General features: G+C 41.7%; 1 protein-coding gene and 1 non-coding gene across 2 annotated transcripts in view; both read left to right on the plus strand.

Annotated features, from left to right (window-relative positions):
* LOC128805975 (sodium channel protein type 5 subunit alpha-like) overlaps nt 1–20,846 on the plus strand; it is a 207,134-nt gene that overhangs the window by 69,535 nt on the left and 116,753 nt on the right. The window contains exons 8-10 of the mRNA XM_053975044.1: nt 5,773–5,836; nt 18,823–18,964; nt 20,619–20,816. Of these exons, the coding sequence (XP_053831019.1) occupies nt 5,773–5,836; nt 18,823–18,964; nt 20,619–20,816 (404 nt within the window). The remainder of the gene's footprint in view (nt 1–5,772; nt 5,837–18,822; nt 18,965–20,618; nt 20,817–20,846) is intronic.
* LOC128820388 (U6atac minor spliceosomal RNA) lies at nt 3,097–3,214 on the plus strand. The gene has a single exon (XR_008440890.1). It is a non-coding gene; the product is annotated as a U6atac minor spliceosomal RNA (small nuclear RNA).

Consider the following 20,846-nt stretch of genomic DNA (forward strand, 5'->3'; position numbering starts at 1 on the left):
TTTCCTGCTCTCCAGGAGATCAGCACTCCCACCCAGCTTGGTGTCATCTGCAAATTGGCTGAGGCTGCACTTGATCCCCTTGTCCATATTGCTCCATCCTTGCCCTCCTCTATGCCAATATTACACTTTCCTCTGATCACAGCTTCCTGTTACATAAAAGCGTTGACTAAGAAACCCTACCAAAATAAGAATCCATCTCTCTTATCTGATACAGGAAATTTAAGGGCTGACAAGGTTATGAATAGGTGAGATTTTCTCCTTCTCTGCTTTACTTCACTTTCTGACAGCTTAATATTCCATTTTGCATTTCTCCACTCCTTTTTTTAGTGGAGTGGGTGTCTCTAGTGCTCCTCATTCAATCCATGTCTCAGACTTTATTTACCTGGAAAATACAGTGTATAGGAGACGTTGTTACCTCTCTGCTCACCTTCTCTTTCCTTTGTACTTATAAATGTAACAAAGAAGTGAAGGTACAGCCCTCTGTTAGCCCACAGAGATGCTGCATGCTGACTTTTCATCTTAACCTATGTTTTCTGTCTCCCAGCCATTTTTTGATCCAATTTATTTGTTTTCTTTATCACAGTAAGTGCAGAAGTTGGGTTTTTTTTTTTCTATTTTTCCATCATCTGTCTGTAATCACAAATGCATTTGATCTCTGTAGCGGCTTTTGATTTTAATTCTTTTGTGCGAAACATATGAAAAAATTCCACAAAACACAAAACCTCTACAAAACTTCCAGAGAGCCCACTTCAGCACTTTGCTGCCTATTCATGTGGAGCATGTGTCTAAACAAGTGGCACTAAATGTGCTTTTAGTTTCATGCTATGCACCCTACAGCCCTAAGAGTGGGGATCTGAGTGACTGGTGAGGCACAGAGGCATAGAAGGAGGTTATTTGAAGATGTTTAAAAGCCAACATATGTGTTTATTGCTAGTCATTGTCTCCTGTCTTGTCTTCCTGGGGATGCTCCTGGGCTTGACAAGGTCCTGAAGCCAATTTGAGAGCATCTAAATTCTCTGCTCTCCCCTAGTGCACACCTCCAAAAGCTCCTGATGTGCTTTTCCTCCTCTCCTGATGTGCTTTTTGTTCCCTCAGACCATGTGAGCAGCACAAACCAGGTACTGTGGATCTCTGAGGCTTTCAGAGCCTCTTCCTAGTGCACGGGAGCCATCTAGCTCAAGAGGGCTTGATGGATATTTTTAGTGGCTTTTTCACAAAGGGGGGAAAAAGCTCTACTATCAAAATTGGAGACATTTTCTGTGCTGTGGCGACTGCTGAGCCTGGCAGGGAAATTGTTTCTTTGACTCGTCTGGAGAGTGGGGAGAAGCACTAACAGGAGCCTACTCAAACTGAAGGAGACCACTTTCCTCTCACCACCTGGTTGTATGGTTTTCTACAACCTCCTCCCAGCCCCTCCATATCTCCTGCAGGACAACTCATGCCCAGAATTCCACAAAATTCTTTGTGTTTACCACAAAGTCGTGCAGTTGCCAGTGCTGTACATAAAGTTGTCCCCTTGATCTCTGCTCCCTCTACCCACCCAACCATCTTGGCCATAAGTCCTCCTGTTCCTTTTTGAACTGAAGTTTTGGAAATGTACTTCCAAATGTGGTATGGAGGCATCAGAGAGCTGGGCTGGAAGAGATTTCCCAGGGAAAGAGGGAGGAGGGGAAGGAAGGACAGGAGAGCACCCAAGAGCCTCTGAAACTCAGCAGAAGGGTCAGCAGCAGCAAATGCCAGGGGACAGCAAAAGAGACCCAGATCTCCTGTCAGGGGCTGAGCAACAGGAGAGTAACTGATTATTATAATTATTTACAACCCCTTTTAGCTGGGAAGAACTAACCGGCAGTTCCATTTTTTCCCCAAGCATTCTCTCCTAATAACACCCTTAATACAGCCTGCTCCATGGCTTTTGTGAGGCATGTTTTTCATCTTCAAACTCAATTTCATTTATTAGAGGCTTCGCCGTGTGTGACACAGTGTGCACACAGCAAGTGCAGCGAGGATTCGTTTTAATTATCGTGTATTACCAGGAGGCAAAGCGCGTTTGCGCCAGCGGGCGAAAGGGCGAGGAGGGGGTGTTGTCTATTTCCTCTCCATGCCACGTATCACAACTGTAAGGAGATGGAGCTTTCTGAACTGCATTTTAAATTTGGAATGGGGACATTGGGTGGCTGTCAGTGCTCTGTGCCAGCCCCAGCACTGGGAGAAAGTCTCCAAGCAGTGAGTGCCCGTGTGGCTGCAATAAATAGTCTGAGATAACAAACACCTCTCTGAAGTTTTTGTTAGAAAGTCAGCCAGAGGACTCTTCTCTGGGCAGTGACTAATGATATTTGAATGTTGCTCTTTATGCAAGTGTGATAATATATAGGGTTGTTGTGGTGGTTTTAACTGGAATTAATTTGTTGTAAGATGAGTCAAAATAACATTTCAGGAGGGCCTTCAAAGGAGGAGCAGAAACTGGAGGCAGAAAGCTGTGTTTTCTAAGCTGACTCCAAACCTTTTTCAGTTTTCTGAATGAGAAAAACTTCCTTTCCTTCACACAGAAATGAGGAAGGTTTCTACTCTGCAGTCTATGTACCCAGCTGGCTTTCTGCTCAGTTGTATGATAAAGGTGTGGAAAGCACAAGCTGGAGCATATTTTTAATTGTAATAATTTTTTTTTTAAGAAGTTTGCTTTTTTTTTTCCCTCCCTGTTAATTTGACAAGTGGAGACATTGTGAAGGTTAACTCTGTTAGAATCACCATGTGTGGGAGGGAGCAATGCAGAAGGATATTGAGAAATCAGAAAAAGTGTAGAATGAAACAGACAAAATGATGAGGAAATTACTTTGGGAGGAAGATATTGCAAGAATAGACATGGAAAATTTGTGGTTTTACCCACTTGCATATAGTGACTTCAAAATTATGGCCATTATTATTTGCTTTGAGAAGTGCAGTAGGCAGAACATGGACTTGAAGAAGACCTTGTTATTCCGACCATTTTTACTTCTTTCAATATGACCAGGTAGTTACCTTACTCTGGAAATTCCTGTAGAAAAATTTCCAAAAAAGCAACATGTGCCCTATGACTGTGCCACCTACATTTTAGTAAAGCTGGTAAAAAAAAAAAAAGTAAATTAGCATTACCTTTGGAAAGGATGGCACATTGCATAAAGTTTATGTACACACACACAGGTGCTACAAATATAATGGTTGTGGCTTAATTTTACTTAAAAAAAATAAGAAAAAACCTCAAAAGTAAGTACCTAAAATAGAGGTTTTCAGTTTTATTTTCCATATTTGTTTTCCTATTTTTTTCCCTACTCACAAGCTGATATTTTTCAGTGAAAAACAAAACAAAAATTAATTGCAATCTTCCAAGGCAATGAAAAATTACTGTGTTTTCATGCAGCATTGCTCAGTTTGAGCAGTTTTCAGAGAGAAAATCCTGCTCTGCATGAAAAAGGAGTTCCTAGTTCTTTGCCCACGTTAGAGTTAACTGATGGGAAGCTGAGGCCATGGGTCAATATGGTACCAAGGGTGCTCATTCTTTAAACAAGAGTGATGCCTGTTTGCTTCTTGCAGCTCTCTGATTGCCCAGCAGGCTTGATTGAAACCCAAACCAACGGGCTTTGAAGCAAAGATTGATTGTTGTGCACATTTTTGATAATACAGCAATTTGTCTCCTTGGGTGTAAAGCTCTAATCCCCCTTTCATTTATCAGTGGGGAATCGGGAGCTCGCCTCTTCCTCAGCCTGAGGTTTGTCACAGCGGCGGTGGCACTCCCTTGCACAGACCCCATGGTGAAGGTGTGCCCTCCCAGCAGCACCTACACACCAGTTCCTCAGCCTGCATCTCATGGGGCTCTTTGGCACCTGCCTTGCTGCTTGTTTTAGAAATGTAAATGCTTAAGTCAACAGCAGACAACAGTATTTTGTTTGCTCTCAAGATTTCAGATTTCTTGTTCACACACAGAGAAACCTTGTCCTCCTTAATCTTGTGCTCAGACTCTGTTCTCATCTTCTGATTTGGCTGACCGAGAGGTGTTGTTCTGGTTTTCAACAAACACTGTGCTCCAGAATTTCAATCAAACCTGGAATCATAGAATCATACAATGGTTTGTGTTACATAGGACCTTAAAGACAATCTAGCTCAGAGAGAAAGTGGTCTGGTGTGTTTGTGTCACTGACTCTGTGCATCCCATATAAGATGCCACCTGTCCTGAGAAAAGCACAAGTCCTTGCCTGGCAGAACTGGAGGGTGAAAGGTGATGCAGACGTGGCATCTTTCCCTGTTTAGTGGTGATTGACCACCAATCCTCAACCATACCCAGTCCCGAGTGCTGCTGTCACACAAGGTGTTTCTGTAGAAAGCCCACGTGACCAAGTGGAAGTCAAAGTGGAAAAGCACCCAATCTGAGCAGGATCTGTGCTCTGATAACTTGTGAACACCATCACGTGCCCCTGTAACCACAAGCTCCTGGGCAGTAATTCCCTCTTGGCATGCAGCAGAGCAGGGCTTTTCCACTGCTCGCAGCTTACTGAGAAAGCCACAGCACATCTGTTCAGTGGTTGAGCCACTGAGCATTCTCTGCATAGCCCGCCTGGATAAGCTGTCACTCTTGATTTTTAAAACATTTCACAACAGAGGGTTAGCCTGGAATGGGGAACCTCTTGTGAGCAGCATCTGCAGAGGCCCCTCTGCTCACAAAGCCTTACCAGGCAAGGCTGCCACCATCATTTCTTGGCCAAGAGGGGATCACATCCTCTCTGCTACAGCAAAGCACACCAGATTATTTACCCCTCCTCAGTGACCTGCACACCTCTGTTTTGCTTTTTTTTATGTTTCTAGAGCAGTGCTTTTATCTGTTCTTCCCTGCCACCATCCAGGTTTTAGAAATGCTCCTTAGAACATCTTTTCTTCATGCTCCCTCCGGAACACTGATTTTGCTTATCCTTTTGAGAAGAGATTGGCCTCCTGTTCTGTTACTCTGCATGTTAGACTGGGTTGGCTGGGGAGAGAAGAAGTGTGTATGCAAAGTCTCTCATTAGCCTGGAGATGCTAATTTCCTTAAGCCTTATTGATAGTCAACCTGGGAATGATCCACAGCACTTAAATTTAGCTTGCTCTTCTGAGGCTCCCTTGAGAAGATTCTGTCTCTCTCCATTGCCATTACAGATGATGACAGTGATAAATATTTGTCTTTGTGAATACTTCCTTGTTTGTTTGATCTTTAACAGGGTGCATTTTTGTTTCTTTTGCTTTATGCTGTGTGTTTCCCATGCTGAGCAGAATCCACCAGACTGAGGGAGTGGGCTGCTTTGTTAATATTATTACATTCTGAGTTATATCTGGTTACATTTCTAACCTATGAGTCAGTAATTTCTGCCACAAACTTCAATTAATATGTGTCTCATCAGTGTAGAGACTAAAAGTTACAGGCATATGGGTTGGTTTCATTACATTTACAGAATTTAGTAACAATGTCCTTGGTTTTAACAGAGAGACATGGCTCAACAGAATTTCCTAAAAACATTGCCCACAGCCCATCGTCACCTTATTCAACAGGTCAGATTTGGAATACACACAGCAAGTACTTGCAGAGATTTGAAAAAAATAGATTTATTTTTCCAATTTATAGAAGTTAAAATTAGCAAAACAAAGCAAAAGCCTGCCATTCACCTCTCAGTTGCTGTCCCAATTGAATATGCTGGTTGGTGGACGATATTTTTGAATGTTGTCATTCCTGGAATGTGTTTATTAAAAAGCATTTCTCTATTTCTGTTGCAGTGAACTATTTCATAAAAAACGGTACAGAAGATGTGTTACTATGTGGCAACAGCAGTGATGCTGGGTAAGTGCTTTAAAAATATCTTCAATTCTGGTCTAGTTTTGTTGCCGTTATTATTATTATTATTATTTATTACTGCATTTTCCTCTAGGTCTGTCCACTTTTCACCAGCATGAAGTAGCTATTTCAACTTCCTTGGGTCTAGGCATAATAGTAGAGAGGATAATGACAATATTGTGCATAGTAATACAATTTTCTCAACTGCAGGGAGAAGTTTCTATGTGTCACTTCCTCGGGTTTAAAATCTTTAGGGGCCTTATTACAGTTCTTTTTCAATACATTTGAATTTCTCAGTAAAAAATAGTGTAAACTAAGTAAAATTTTGACTGAGTGGAGAGTATTTTAATGGAAATGAAACAGAACACCTGGAGGGATTTAAACTGATGATGAATTCCTGGCTTTTGGCAAAGGAAGGTAAACAAATCAACAAATGTCCCAAAAATAGCATGTTTTGGAAGTGGGAAGGTATTCAGGGTTGAATTGTGATCTACATTTGCACTTGATTTGCTTATGGACTGTATGTATTTCATTTTCTCATTGTACAGTGAAGCAATCCAGGGGTGTACTAACATCCTCTGCATAAAGGACTTTATTCATATCCCTGCCATCTATAGATGCCAGTGGTTCCTCCTGCATCCCATCCCCAGGGTCCAAGTGCACTGTCAGAGTGTGTGATTTTATTTGACAGCTTCTCATGATCTTGATGGAAGTGGAAGAGTTCAGACAGAATGGAAAGAGATGGGATCTTCTGTGGTCAGAGGAAATGATCAGCCATGCAAAGACTGCAGGCTGTTAGGAGTTGTAGGAAGAGGTGGCAAACACCTTGGAGTAGTGGGACAGAGGAGCTTCTGAGCCAAATATATGAGAGCACTTGAACCAGGGAGGTGGGTGTCTTAGGCCAAGGGGGGAGGTGAGATGATCTAATTCTGAAGGAAGGTGTTCTGAGCTGGTAGAACCAAATGTGGAAGATTGAAAGAAAAAAAAAGGTTTAATTTAGGAGGAATTTAATGATTTAATGAGAAACAAAAAAAAAAAAAAAAAAAGCCTGTGTGTGCAGGGAGATGAAGGGAAGATAAAATCTGAACTTACTTGTGGACAAAAAGGCAAGAAAAGCCCTCAGGTCCCAGGGAGGGTTGTTTTGCTTTCTGCTGCCACTGCCTGTATCTGTATTGACATGAGACAAAGGGAAAGCTCAGTGTCAGCCTTCCCTCTGCAGGCCTGGTGTGTCTGATCCGTGTTGCCAGCCTGAGTTAGACTCCAAGATCCTTGGGCAGAGGATGCCCATGCTTTCCCCTTTGTTTGTTCCTCAGGAGGTACAATGTCAGCATCCATTAATTAAGGCCTTTGTTGATTGTAATACATTGTGTTTATCCAGGCTCAGGCAGAACTCCAAGACTATTGGGATGTTTCCCGGGAATCCCAGGATCTGGCAATCTCCATTGTGCTGGAGAACCTCAGCCTTTGAAAACCAATATTGGGAAAAACAAGTGCTCTGCATAGCCAACAATATTTTGTGTGTCATGGAATATTCATTGTTCTCGCTGATGACCTGAGCCGTGGCTGCTCATGGGCAATGCTGAAAGAGTTGATTGCTGCTGCTTTGGAATTGTTCAGCTGGTGGGAAGTTAAATACCAATCCAATATCCGTGGAGTGTTTATATATTGGCAGCCTGTGTGGATTTAAGGGTTAGTTTGTAGCAAGGCAAATGAGCAAACCCACCCTCTTTCCTCCCCCGAAAAGTTAATGAATTGCAGCGTGTCAGCAAAAAGCCATGATTGGAGAAAACCTCTGGTGGAGGCACTATGCCCACGAGAGAGTTACAGCCTGAAATAGCCAGGGGAGAACTTGCAGCTCTTGAGTATAAGAGGACAAAAATTACACCTTCAAACTGAGTGTTCTTGTACTCGTTTTGATAAATACATCAAAACTGTCAGTGTTTGTGACATCAAGGGAAACCGACTTTGCCTTTATGCCTTGTTTCTTTCTTCTTCAGCCTTTTGCTGTTTTAGTTAAGTATTTAATACCACTGGGTAAGGTTTGAGTTTAAATGCCTAAAAATGGGTGATAAATATTCCTACTTACGCTGGGTTTTTTTAGCTCAGGATTAGCAAGTGTTGTCTCATCTGCTATACATTGCACAGAGCTGCTGCTAGTCATCCACTGCTGTTGTTTAAAGGCTTGAAGATAATTAGAAAAATGATCCTCAGGCCCCGGGGGATGTGCAAAGTCGTGTATTCCCACCTGTTGGGACAGGGAGAGCATCATTTACAGGCTGACGTATCGAACGAGTAGATTTGTTTTCTCTCACCCTTCAGTGATTGAAGCCAAGAGCAAGAGTGGTCAACAGTAAACCAAAATCTGCATGCTTGGGACCTTCTGGGGCAGGTTTCACCATAGGAGCAAGAGAGGGGACTTCAGAGGAAGTAGATGCATGAGGTTGTGGTTCCCTCATTTATTAGTAATGAAATTCATGACAAGCGAGGACTCTTGCAGTGGGAACCCATCAAGGCATCAGGAAGGTGTGGTAAGGAAAGAGAGCTGGCAAGGCCGTGTCTGAGTGTTCACAGCATTTGTGGAATGTGCTTTTGCTCACAGTTTGAATTCATCAGCCTCTGGGTCACAGTGAGGACCCAAAGGAAATTCAGGGAAGGGCGGTGTCATGTGTTCTCTCCTGGAAGGATTTGTTGTTAGAGTGAGGGATATCTGTGTTGTGGCCAGGATATTAAATCTTGAGGTAATTGAAAAAGCCATTTCAGTGCATTTTTAAAAGCATGTTAATGACACTCTGAGGTTTGTCTGGTTGCTGTTATTATGGAAGAGTTAAAAAAAAATCCAAATAAATCTGCTATGGCAATTGTTAGGTGATGAGACTCAAGTGGTCTAATGTAGGAGCGTGTAGTGATGGAGACTGCAACCTGAGCTGGAGTAGCAAGCCAAAATCAGCAGGGAAATGATCATCAGTGGATTCTATATCACAGGCAATCTAATTATCTCCAAGGTGGGGGCTTTATTACATTACTAGGAGGGACTGTTTTCTGAACAAGCACCCAAGCTGCCAATAAAGCAGGAGGTAATGGATCTAGGTAATATTGATTCCAGTTCAGAAGGGATTTGAATAGATGGATGTCACTCAGCTGCAGCAAACATGTCTCTAGTACTTGACCTGGCAGAGAGGCAGGAAAAAAACACATTTATTTGCATTTCTAGATATGCTCAAGCAACTTCAAGAATCTACTTTAAAAACCATGCTGCAGAGACATGGTAGGAATCAAGGTCAGGGAGATGGCAAATTTCTTAGGTGCACAAGGGCAAATCTGTCTGTGGGGTTTCCCATGTGATGCCTCAGAAACCTTCCTGAACGCTGAAATCTGACTTTTCTTCCTTTAATCAAACAGAACTTTTTTGTTGCTTTTCATTTTGTTTTTCTGACTGCATTTCCCCCCTTGATGTACTGCAAGAATTTGTTTTGTGCTTACAAGGAACAGAGTACAATAGAAACAAGAAGTAACTTCTGGAGAAAAGAGAAAATCAGATGTTTGTGATCAAAGATATTCTTTGGCTCAAAGTGACACCTGCTTGGTGTTTCACAGCAAGCACATTCAGAAAACTACACTGATAGAAAAATGCTTTGCTCTGTGTGTCAGAGATTGGTCAGACTGGGAGCAGTGCTAACAGTAAGGCCCTCTTGACAAAAAAACAAATAAAAAAAATAAAAGTAGTGCATTTGCAGTTGTTGATGTTTTTAGATGCATTTGGAGGTTAAATTTAGTAGTTCTTTTGAATGTTGCTGCACTGGGATATACAGAGAAATTGTTTCTCTTTGCAATTTCAGCATCTTCTATTTTATTTGTTTAAAATAAATGGAGGAAGCTCAGATAGTCTGATTTAAAAAAAAAAAGGATTACAAATTGTATAAATTTGCTTTTCAATTTAATCCCCAGTATATATCTTATCCAATGTTGAACACCTTGTTTCCACCTCAAGGAAGGTGCAGTAAAGACCCAGTAAAATGGTTAAATATTTGGGTGATCTTAGATGGGAGCAGAAGGTGGAAACTGCTCTTTCCTCAGTGAAATCTAGTCCTGGCATCAAGTGGAGCATGATTTGTGAAGGCTGCAGAGCAGCAGGTAACAGTAGGCACCACCACATACTTCCTATAAAATATATATATATTTTATATCTCTCTCATATATCTCTTTATATATTTTTTTTTCAATATATCTCTTTATATATATTTTTATCTCTCTCACATCCTATATGTCTGCCCTCCTGGTCCCACCTTCAGATCCAAGGAGGCATCCTGCTGGAGCACACCACCACCAGAGCAGATTCCCAGGGTGGAACTCATCCCTGTCAGGCCACACCAACCCTCCCGTGCAATTCCAGCTTGTCCCTTCCTGGTGACATTTAACCACTCACTCTGGTGAGGTGACCAGCACTGCAGGGTCCCCTGCTTCTCCACAGAATAAAGACTTTTATGGGGGCTGCAGCAGCGTGGAATTATCTGTCTGTGAGAAAGGAAGGTACATTTCAGCTCTAAAGCATTTTAATTTTCACCCTGCTGTAATTTCACAGGGATGTTTTGTCTGCTGTGTTTAGGCTGCTGTTTTTATTTCCCCTCCTGTCTGAAGATTTGGTTGAGCAATAGAAACAGCAAGGAAATTTGTCCATTAGGAGAAAGAGACAAGATGCTGTCAATGTACAAAGTAAACAAACAGACACAAAAGAGAAACTTAAATTCTTTCTTTTCACTTTTTCATTTGCAATTTAAAAAAGGAGCTAGCTTTTCAGAAAAGTGTACATGTTTTAAGTCAGTTGTGCCCCCTTTGGATCAGACTGTTTATTTTTTTTTTTTTCCCCTTACACACTATAAGTCCTGTGTATTCAGCTCATGGGCAGGAATAGTCTACAAAATCATCCTGACAATGAAAGCACATTTGCATCATGTCTGCACTGATATTACCAAAAAAGACTAGTGAACAGGAAGGAAAAAGCAGCCAGTAAATCTACTTCAGGAACAACAAGAAAACACCTTTGGCAACTGCATCCTAGTAATTGTTGCTATAGAAACTTTAGCTACCTTTAGTCTTACTATGACCTTGATTTTTCTTAACAGGATACATTAAAATAACGTACACTGTGGGGCAAGATTCTCTGTGGTTTGGTAAATTCTATCACTGAGCTCACTGCAAATAAGAGATGAAAGAATGACCATGTACTGTAGTGCTCCTCAAAGTCTTTGTGTCAGTCCTAACTCTTTCTGAGGCATTATCAGAAAAAAAAAAAAAAAACCAAAAACAAAAAACCCAACGAACACCCTTTTGTTTTCTTCTGTGTTGTGGTATTTTACTAAGGTAATTAATACCCACATGTAAAATTGCATCAGATGCCTGTTTGCATAGTCTCCATGAGCACCAAAAGCAGTGTTTTTGTGGCAGTTTCTCCACATCCACCCTCCTGTCAGCGCGCTCATTACACGTGCGGCGATGCAGCACTTTGATCTCTCTGAGCTGTAGTAACATTCCTTTGCCTTTATGCATCCTCCACGCAGTGATTTAAAGCCCCTTGTAAAGGCTTATCACACCCCTGAAGGGTAGAGAAGAAACATGCTCCGTGCTGAGGAGGAGAGCTGCTCACCAGTGCTACTGCAGCTCTCACCCAGAACTTGGCAGGGAGAGCCTGGAAAAATGTGTGTCTGCCAGAACATGTCCAACAGCATCCAGCAGCACAGCCCCAGCTGCACCAGAAACTGGGGAGCTGCACCAGGGGAAAGGGCACACAGCTGACTCTGTTATTCTGCTGCTGGCAATTAGGACTATTGCAGCTCTAAGCTGCCTTAACTTACATCTGTGTTATTATTATTATTGCTGTTGTTGTTGCTGTTGTTATTAATTATTTTCCATAAGACAGCCTAGATTCAGGCCATATTGTGCTGGATGCTGGATAAATAGGGTGAGAAGAGCTCTTTTGGCTTGGAGGTTTGGCATTTCAGAGGTGCAGTCTGTGGATGAGTGGGGGGGAGCTGTTGCACATAGACACTCCTGGGGAGCAACAGCAACACCTGTTTGACTTTTCTTCTTTAATCAGACAGAACTTTTCACTTTGTTTATCCAACTGCATTTTCCCCCTTGATGTATGGCAAGAATTTGTTTTGTGCTTACAAGGAACAGAGTACAATAGAAACAAGAAATAATTTTGGAGAAGAGGGAAAATCTTCAGTTCAGGAGAAAGCCCTGTTTGCAAGTCATGTCAGGACTACCCAGCTTTGTCAGGCAGGTCATGGTCTGCCAGTGTTTAACTTGCTGCAGAATGGGTCCATTCCAGGAAATGGGATACTGGGAGCTTTGGCATATGCCTAATGGGATTGTTGTGTGCATTACCCTCACCAAATGCAGCCTGATGTGGTACAGCTGGCATGACAGGTAAGAGAGTCTGTAAAGTTTGCTTGAGTGAAGAAGGGGACACAATTTCCAAATGTGTCCTCTTAAAATGCCACCAAAGCAAGGGTATTTTGGCAATAACTGTGTTTTTAAAACTACTAGAGCTAAAAATGTAATTACATCCCAGATTATCAAGCAATACTAGTGCATTTGTTTCAAACCTTCAGGCTATGCAGTACACCTTAAATGAATTTACCTAAATCCTGATGTAAATCACATAAGATTTTCCATTTACTCTGAGCTGGTTACAGTGACAGGAGAATAAAAATTATCTGCTCATGGTGAGAAAACCTCTTGCTTGAGTATGTTAAACAAACAGGAAGCAAGTATGGCACCTCAAAGGTGCTACAGGGGCCATGGGCATGACTTGAGGAATTATACAGGTTTAGGAACAATAATAACAGTCCCCATTCCTAGGGATCAGTGGTGTGTTTGGAAGATCATGTCTCTGGTCAAACAGCAGCAGTAGGGATTAAATCCAAATCCACTCAATTCTTAAGGAGGGGTAATATTACCTCTTAGTCAAAGCTGTAATAAGCTCATCAGCCACATGAGAGGAGCAGACTTACTAGAGTCTACAGCCTTCATTAGGCAGTAATCTACTGTTATGTTTATGATGATAAATTATTGCCCTACATTTTGTTTGGTGGGTTAGACAGAAGCTCCGGTGTCTGGCCACTGGATTGAGTCAGAAGAAATAAGATCTTGCTTGCCTGGCTGCAGTGTGGAGCCTGAGGAAGGCAGGTTGCAGGAGAGGGAGTTGTTCCCCTCTCTGCTCATGGGCTGAACCCACGGCTTCTCCATCTGCCTGAGCGAGCAGCCAGTGGGGGAGGCTCAAGCTTTTCCTAGGTTCGAGTCAGCAGCATGCACAGGTCAGTGGATGCTCTGAGCCTGTGAGCAAGCCTGCTCATGGGCACCTCCCTCTCTTTTCTCCTCCAGTTTCAACTCTTGGTTGATGTGGCTCTTTATTCTGAGCATTTCTTCTCTTCTTTGTCATCATCGCTTTTTTTCCCCCTCCATTTCCCAGCAGCGTATGGTTCCATTTGCTTGCACTTCCATCATTTCAGACAATTGGCACCCCTTCCCTTGCTTTTAAAAATGTCCTTCGTGTTCTCTCTGTCCATTTGGATGCTTGGAGTGAGAGCTGCTGGGAGCTCCTGGTCAGACCTATCCAAGACAAAGCATGGCACTGCAAGTCAGATTTTGGCTTTTAGATGGTAATTAGTGGGGAATTGTAAGTCAGACACTCTAACCATGATTAGTCTTTAATATTACAAAACAAGAAAGAGCAGGGGAAGAAAAAAAACCTGTGACTTTCCAGCACATCAAGCACCCACTGACATCAATGGCTTTGCCTGAGGTGCTGCTGGCTTTTGGACCCTTTCTCCTACATGCCCAGTTACCCTTACAACATTCATTTTTTAAAAATATTTTTCTGTTTTAGAATGGGTAATTTCATTTTTTTGCGTTAAGCGCAAATGTTAGTCTAAGGATCTTTGTTCCCCACAGTATGATCTTCTATTTTGACTGCTGTCTCCTCCCTCAGAGTCCAGGGAAAGGAGAAAATATTCAAAGTGCAGGGAAAAATACTCAGGTCTGTGGTCTAAAGGAAATCTAAGCCTCTCTTTTGTGGTCTGTGGACTTTAGCAGGATGAGGCAGGTTGAGGAAGACTCTACTGTGCACATCAACCAGCCATGGAGGCCATGGGCATTGTCTGTCCTTCAAAGGCTTCCAGGCTTTCAAACCCCACCTTGGGGGTTCCATTTTCAACCACCAGAGTGATTTCCATTCCCCAGGAATTAGCATGTGTCAAAGACATCAGCTATAAACCTTTCAGCTCGATTTCTGCATTCTTAGGCTTAAGGCGTGACCTAAGCAGGAACATTAAGGGACTCTTACCAAAATAGGGGTTTGGATTTTTAATTTTTCCTCTGTCTGTGGTATGTGCTTCACTGCTTCTGTAGTGAGCAAGCCAGAGTGTCCCTTTGTAACCTAAACCCAAGGAAAGTGCAGCCTTCACCTCACAGATGTCATTGATGTTGACTCCTGGTAGCACATGGAAAACCCTCCCTGCATTTTCAGGATCTGGATGTTACAATCCAGCGCATGGATGTTTTACAAATCTTCCTTCATTGCCCGACCCCATTGGCCACTGTAGCCTGGATCAGCAGGTTGCTTGGCTTGCCTAGATTAAACTCTTGAGACAGAACATTTTGTAATTATGCCCCTCAGTTACAGCTCTCTGGCATTCCCAGCCTGTGTTATTTAAACCAAAGCTGTTTCTTATGTCCTTTAATTTCCTGTACCAATGCCAGCTTGCAGTGGTGATTACAGCCTGATGGATAGGTAGGTAGGCTGCTGCTTTTAACTTTTCTGAATCAATGACACTAATTTTATTGTGATCAATTGAACAGCATCCTGTGACACTCCTGTGGAGGATGGTATATTTAATGTAGCTTGTTTTTGTTGCATCAGAGGAGAGTACAGTCCTCTCAAATGCTTCCCTGAGGTAAAAGAAGCTGAAGAGTTTGTTAAAAAATCCAAAGGGGGTAGGCTTAATGTCATACATGGTGGAAGGTTCAGTAAAATCTTGAGGCTCCTTAAAAAAATCCTCAGAGGAAATCGTGTCAGTTGCAGAATAATATTCTCATGTGAGACCCTTACACCTAAATTTCTGTGGTGTTTTTCTGGGAAGCAACATTTTGTTTTCCATTCAGTGTTTTTAACACGTTCCCATACCCTGTGGGTTATCTCTCTGTTGGCCAGGAAAGAGGGTGAGTAGGAATAAGGAGTTGACAAGGAGGAAATTCTGTCTCAAGGGTCTGGTTGCCATAATAAGGGTGTAAGCTAACATTAACAACATTTTTGGGCCGGGTTCATGGTTTTCATGCTGCAACACCTCATTTGAATGCTCTTAAAGCTGAAAAAAAAATATTAGAGAAGTGTGATTTCCACGTTTCAGCTGGGATGGAGTTAATTTTCTTCTTCCTGGCTGCTACAGTGCTGTATTTTGAATTTAGGATCAGAATGATGTTGGTAACACACTGATGTTTCCAGTTTTTGCTAAGAAGTGCTTCTACTAAGTGAAAGATTTCTCAGCTTCTCATGCTCTGCCAGTGAGGAGGCTGGGGGGACACAGGGAGCTGGGAGGGGACACAGCCAGGACAGCTGAGAACAAGTGGCCAGAGGGATTTTCCAGACCATACACTCAGCACATGAACAGGGAGGGAAAGCTGGCTGGGGGACACTGCTTCGGACCTGGCTGTGGTCAGCAAGGGGTGAGCAGTTGCACTGAGCATCACTTGTGTAGTTCAATCCTTTTATTATTGTAATTATTAGTATTATTATTGTTTTCTTCCTTTTCTGCCCTATTAAGCTGTCTTTATATCAGCACACAAGATTTCTCACTGTTACTCATCCGATTTTGTCCCCCATCCCACTGGGGCTGGGGTGAGCGAGCAGCTCTGTGGGGTTTGGCTGCCAGCTGGGGTTAAACCATTCACTGTGGTGTCAGACAGTGGGAAATTACCCATAAGGACAGAATGAAATTGAAAAAAATTGTATTATATGTGTATAATACTAATTGTATTATAAACAGAAAATACTCCTCTGAGGTACTACTGCTCACTTTCACAGTCAGAGGGGTTACATCTCTATGTCCTACAGATTTCCAAGCAAACTAAAGTGCTTTGAGCACTTGCTCAAAAATTTTTCTTCATCCAAAGTTTCCCTAGAAAGCAACATTGGCAGCAAACTTGACTGACTTTATATCCTCTAATATGTGCTCAGAAATTGCTATGAAAATTCAACCCAATGCTCCTAAATCCCTTTTCTCTCAGGCTTTTGTTCAAAAGGGTGAAGAGATTAAGAGGAAATTCTCCCTACTAACTGAGATTCAGAGGAAAATCTCACCCTTCTCAATAATTTATATTAATGGCAAAATTTCCATTTTGCCTAAGATTTTAGGTAACTTCTTCTAGAAGAAGCCTGATTTCCAAATGACTGCCCTGCCTAGGCTGAAGTCCACCATTAAAGTAACCACCAGCAAAGTTTCTCTCAGCTGCATTGGGTTGTTTTAGCCATTAGTAATAATGTTAAAATAAGAACAAAGAGACCAGATCAATGGAGCCATTTGGGATTTCTCTTTAGGGAGAGATTAAGGAAAGGGCTCTGCCCCTTTGGCCATGATCACGAAGTTTCCAACCAAACCCAGTGTGGGAGTGAAGTCATTTTCTCATGGCAGAAATAATCAGCCTTACAGAAATGGTTGTGTCTTGTGTAGACATGATGTCTTAGAGCCAGCAAAGGGAATTTCCTTCTCAGGAGCCTTCTCAGAGCTCCTGAGCAGCTGAGTGGCACATCACAGGCGATGAAGGCTCTTTGCTGCAGCAGATCACAGGCAGAAATCTCACATCTCTACAGCAGAGTGACAGCAGATGCTGCCTTTGGGAGAGAGGAGGTTTAGTGAAAAAGTCTGCCTCAAAAAAAGGACCTGGGTATACTAGAGACTTTCACTGTGCATCTGCATATTTGGTGGGGGGGGGGGAAATATGAGATTTATGCATTTTATTATCTTCTAACTCAGTAATGTTACTGTATTTTTTATTGAAATGTGGCTCTTATTAGGAAAAAAATAGGAAATATATCTTTCAAACTAGGAAAGATCTAGAAGGAGGCATTTCTAGACTGGTAGGGAAAAAAATAGGAGTGACTCTTTCTTTGTGAGATATAATTATTATTATCTGAATTCTCAACTGGTATAAGCTAACTTGGCTCTACCCAAGGTGACAGAATCACTTATTATACCCCCACTTGTGTGTAACATTTAATTCACTAAACATCAGCTGTTCATTTTTTATTGCTTTTTCTGAAAACCAATGTAAACAAGGATCTGCACACATTTTGCAATGCTTCAGCACTCCTTTTATCAACGTTCAAAGCAGACTTACTTTAAAATTTATGATTCACTACCGATATTAAGTTAAGATTCTAAAAGTGCTGTTGAATGTCTAATGGTGGTGGCGGACAACAGAGATTTGTATAAAAACATACTCTTATTTTGACATGCAGTAGAGATTGTGTAAATTTTATTTTATATCTATGCTGTAAAATTTATTTTATATCTGTATAAAAATTATAGTTTTTAAAGAAAAGAGCACTGGTTTTCACACTGACACACACACTCTGCTTTCTCGGGGATCAATTTTTTTTGTCTGGAATTTTAAAAATTAGTTTGCTTTATTTGTATTTCTGCTTTGCATTTCAATTTCTGGCAATATTCTGCTTTGGTAAAAAAAGTAGCAGTGATTGAGAAACTCTAAGATATTTTTCTGGGAGAAAATGAAACTTAAATCTATACAATCTATGTGACTGGTGACATGTCCAAAATCCCTCATGTTCCAACCATCCCCAGTTGTGGCAGCTGGAATTTGCAGGGAATTGTACCAGGTTCCTCTCTATCTGAAGGATTAGGAGAACAGGGAGAGCTGGTGTAACTGCACATTCTGCTGAGATCTGCTTCTCCAGATATTAGACAGTTTTCACCTAAAAAATTCCCAAATACTATACGGCTCCAAGGCACTTGATGTCCTACTCTCTTCCTAGGATACATGCAGAAGAAAGCCTTTGCATGTTTCTATGTGTTCAGTTTCTAGTGGGTCATACCTTATTTTTTGGATAGTGTCTTCTGATGTGCGAGAGCTGTGGGGGTTTTTGACTAATCTGTTCTGAGAGAAAGGCTGGCACCTCGACCCAGGATCTCTTCTACCTTGTGTTTCACTTGATAATGCAGTTCAGTGCTTACACAGTACCACTGAGAGCACCTTTTATCTCTTCTGGCATATGGGACTAGAAAATTACTTGTAAAGAGCCTCAAAGGTTAATGAGAGCCAGCAAAATTCGTGCTATCTGCATACCATTTAATACAGTAATCTACAAGACACACAAGGAAAGCATTTCCTGGCAGAAATAGAAAAAAATGTCATGACCCCAGACTGTGGCGGTGAGTGGAACAAAGGGCTGGGTTTCTTAGATTAAACATTTAATCCTTTTGTGGGGTGAATGAGGTCAGGCAAAGGAAGCAATCAGGAAGGTGCTCCAATAGCACAGGCTGGTGGTGTCTAGCCACTGTCAGACTGTGTAACCAAAAGAGCAGGTTCACCATCACAGTATTACCTGCAACTGTAACAGGAGACACCAGGTTTTTGATTCTTAATTAGGAATATAAGTGCCAAGAGAAATCATATATAAGCACCTAATTCCAATCTATTCAAAATTTGTGAAATTCTGGGTGATTATTTGCCATTGCAGCTCCTGCTATGGTTTTTATTTTCCTATTTGTCCTTTCAAAGAAAAATTAAGGTAGCCAAAACCTTGGATATTGTGAAGTAGCATCATCTCTTTCCTGTGGTTTTACACCGTGAAGGAGCTTACCATGGATGACCTGTGCTCTTAACCAAGAGCATTGGATGTGTTTCCCTGGAAATCAGTTTCTCCATGTTGGAGCCATCTAAGATGCATCTCACAGCTTGCATTTCATGTTTTGCAGCACGTGCCCTGAGGGATATATATGTCTGAAGGCTGGGGAAAATCCTGACCATGGTTACACAAGCTTTGATACTTTTGGCTGGGCCTTTCTCTCCTTGTTCCGTCTTATGACTCAGGATTACTGGGAACGTCTTTACCAACAGGTATGAGGTCATTTCAGTACTGTTAAAAAATGGGAATAAAGACATCGTCTTGTTACAGTGGCATATACAACAGTTAAAGACAAGAAAGAATTGCTGGTTATTAGGTAAACTGTGCTTTGTGTATGTTCTAGAGAAGAGTAATCAGATGTTCTGGAGAAGGACAATCAGTCCTTCACTCTTATTTTCTTAAGAGTGATGATGTCTGAAGACATTAGGCCAGGTGTTTGGGAAAATTGAGAAAAAGTGGTACTGAGAGAAAGACCCTAATTCACCTGAGTCCAAATGAAGTTCATCACTTAAGGAAGATCACCACATCACCACTTGGTGATTTTTTTTGGTGGATGGTGTAACACAAGTTAATCTTTTGAGTCTAGCTCAAGAAAAGGCTAGAGAAGCACCTGTGTTCTTGTTCACTTGGATGTCTGGTTTTGCATGGCATGGTGATGAACACAAATTCAAAACTACGTGATGCATTTCAGTTCTCTCTGCTGCAAGCTCTTCATCATAGACCCCTGACAGACAGAGGCATAAACAGATCCAGACTCAACTCGCAGTCACATGCAAGGTGGTCTCTGATTAAATGCTCATTTCAGCATGCATTTCCTGAAATGTGTGCAAACCCCAAAGAGCTACATCTGCCAGTTTGGTACTGAATTACATTCTCTGTCCATGAAGCCACTGATGATTTGCTGCTGCATCTCAAACCTGCCAAAACTGGAAGGTGATCATATGGAAATCAGGGGATGACTTTGACAGAACTACTCTGAAGGTACTGAGGTAAACATTGCTGAAGATTTGGGGGATTTCAGCTTCACGTACAGCCAGTTATGCAATTTCACTTCAGGAAAATGTAAAACAATGAAACTGAAGATCCTTTGAACAGCTGTATTCACTTGCTTGACAAAGAACTACGTGTACAACTCTGGAAGACAGAAACTGTCACGGCAAATAAGGGTGAACATCACTCCGTTTTATTATTTGACCTTATACTATCACAGAGTGTTTTCTGTCAGTAGTATCAACTCACTGAGCATGGGACATATCTGTTACATATCTGTTACACATAAGCTGTCCCCCTAAATTTTGATTATGCCACTAAACCTGGTGAAGAACCAGGGCATACATGCAACAGAGCCTAAGGTTTGGTTCTTCTCGTCCTGACACCGATGTCTCAATGGTATTTGGGTGAGTTGCACCCTAAACATGTATTTTTCTCCCTGAAAAAGGACCAGGATTGTAGACATCTGAAGGGATCCAACATGAATCCCACTTGGGTGGTTTCTACACACTAGACAAAACTAGATTGAACTGTGGGGGAATTTTTCACTGCAACTGACTCTAATATCTATTCTAAAATAAAGCCAGCAGAGATATTTGGTACAGGAGGAAAGCATTGAAAGCAATATTCTTTCAGAAATTAATTCACTGCAAGGCACACAATTTTTGATTAAGGTACAAAAATTTATTGGTGAAGAGATTATTTCCTTGTATGTGGTTGTCATTTCTCATCAAAGGCTTTCTGTTTGAACTATTAATAAAGGCTGAATTCAATTATATTATAAATCTAATTTTAAAAGAAACCCCTTCCTTTCTTTTTTTTTTTTCTTTTTAAAAACATGGTAAAGCAGTCTTAATTTTACTTTTGCACGTACAGACCCTCAGATCTGCTGGGAAGATCTACATGCTGTTTTTCATGCTGGTCATCTTTCTGGGCTCGTTTTACCTGATCAACCTGATTCTGGCTGTTGTGGCCATGGCATATGAGGAGCAGAACCAAGCCACTATTGCTGAAACAGAGGAGAAGGAAAGAAAGTTTCGGGAAGCCATGGAGATGTTGAAGAAAGAGCAGGAGGTCAGTGAACTATGTGACATGATTAGCCTT

Source organism: Vidua macroura, chromosome 1, assembly GCF_024509145.1.
Source record: "Vidua macroura isolate BioBank_ID:100142 chromosome 1, ASM2450914v1, whole genome shotgun sequence".
Taxonomy (NCBI): Eukaryota; Metazoa; Chordata; class Aves; order Passeriformes; family Viduidae; genus Vidua; species Vidua macroura.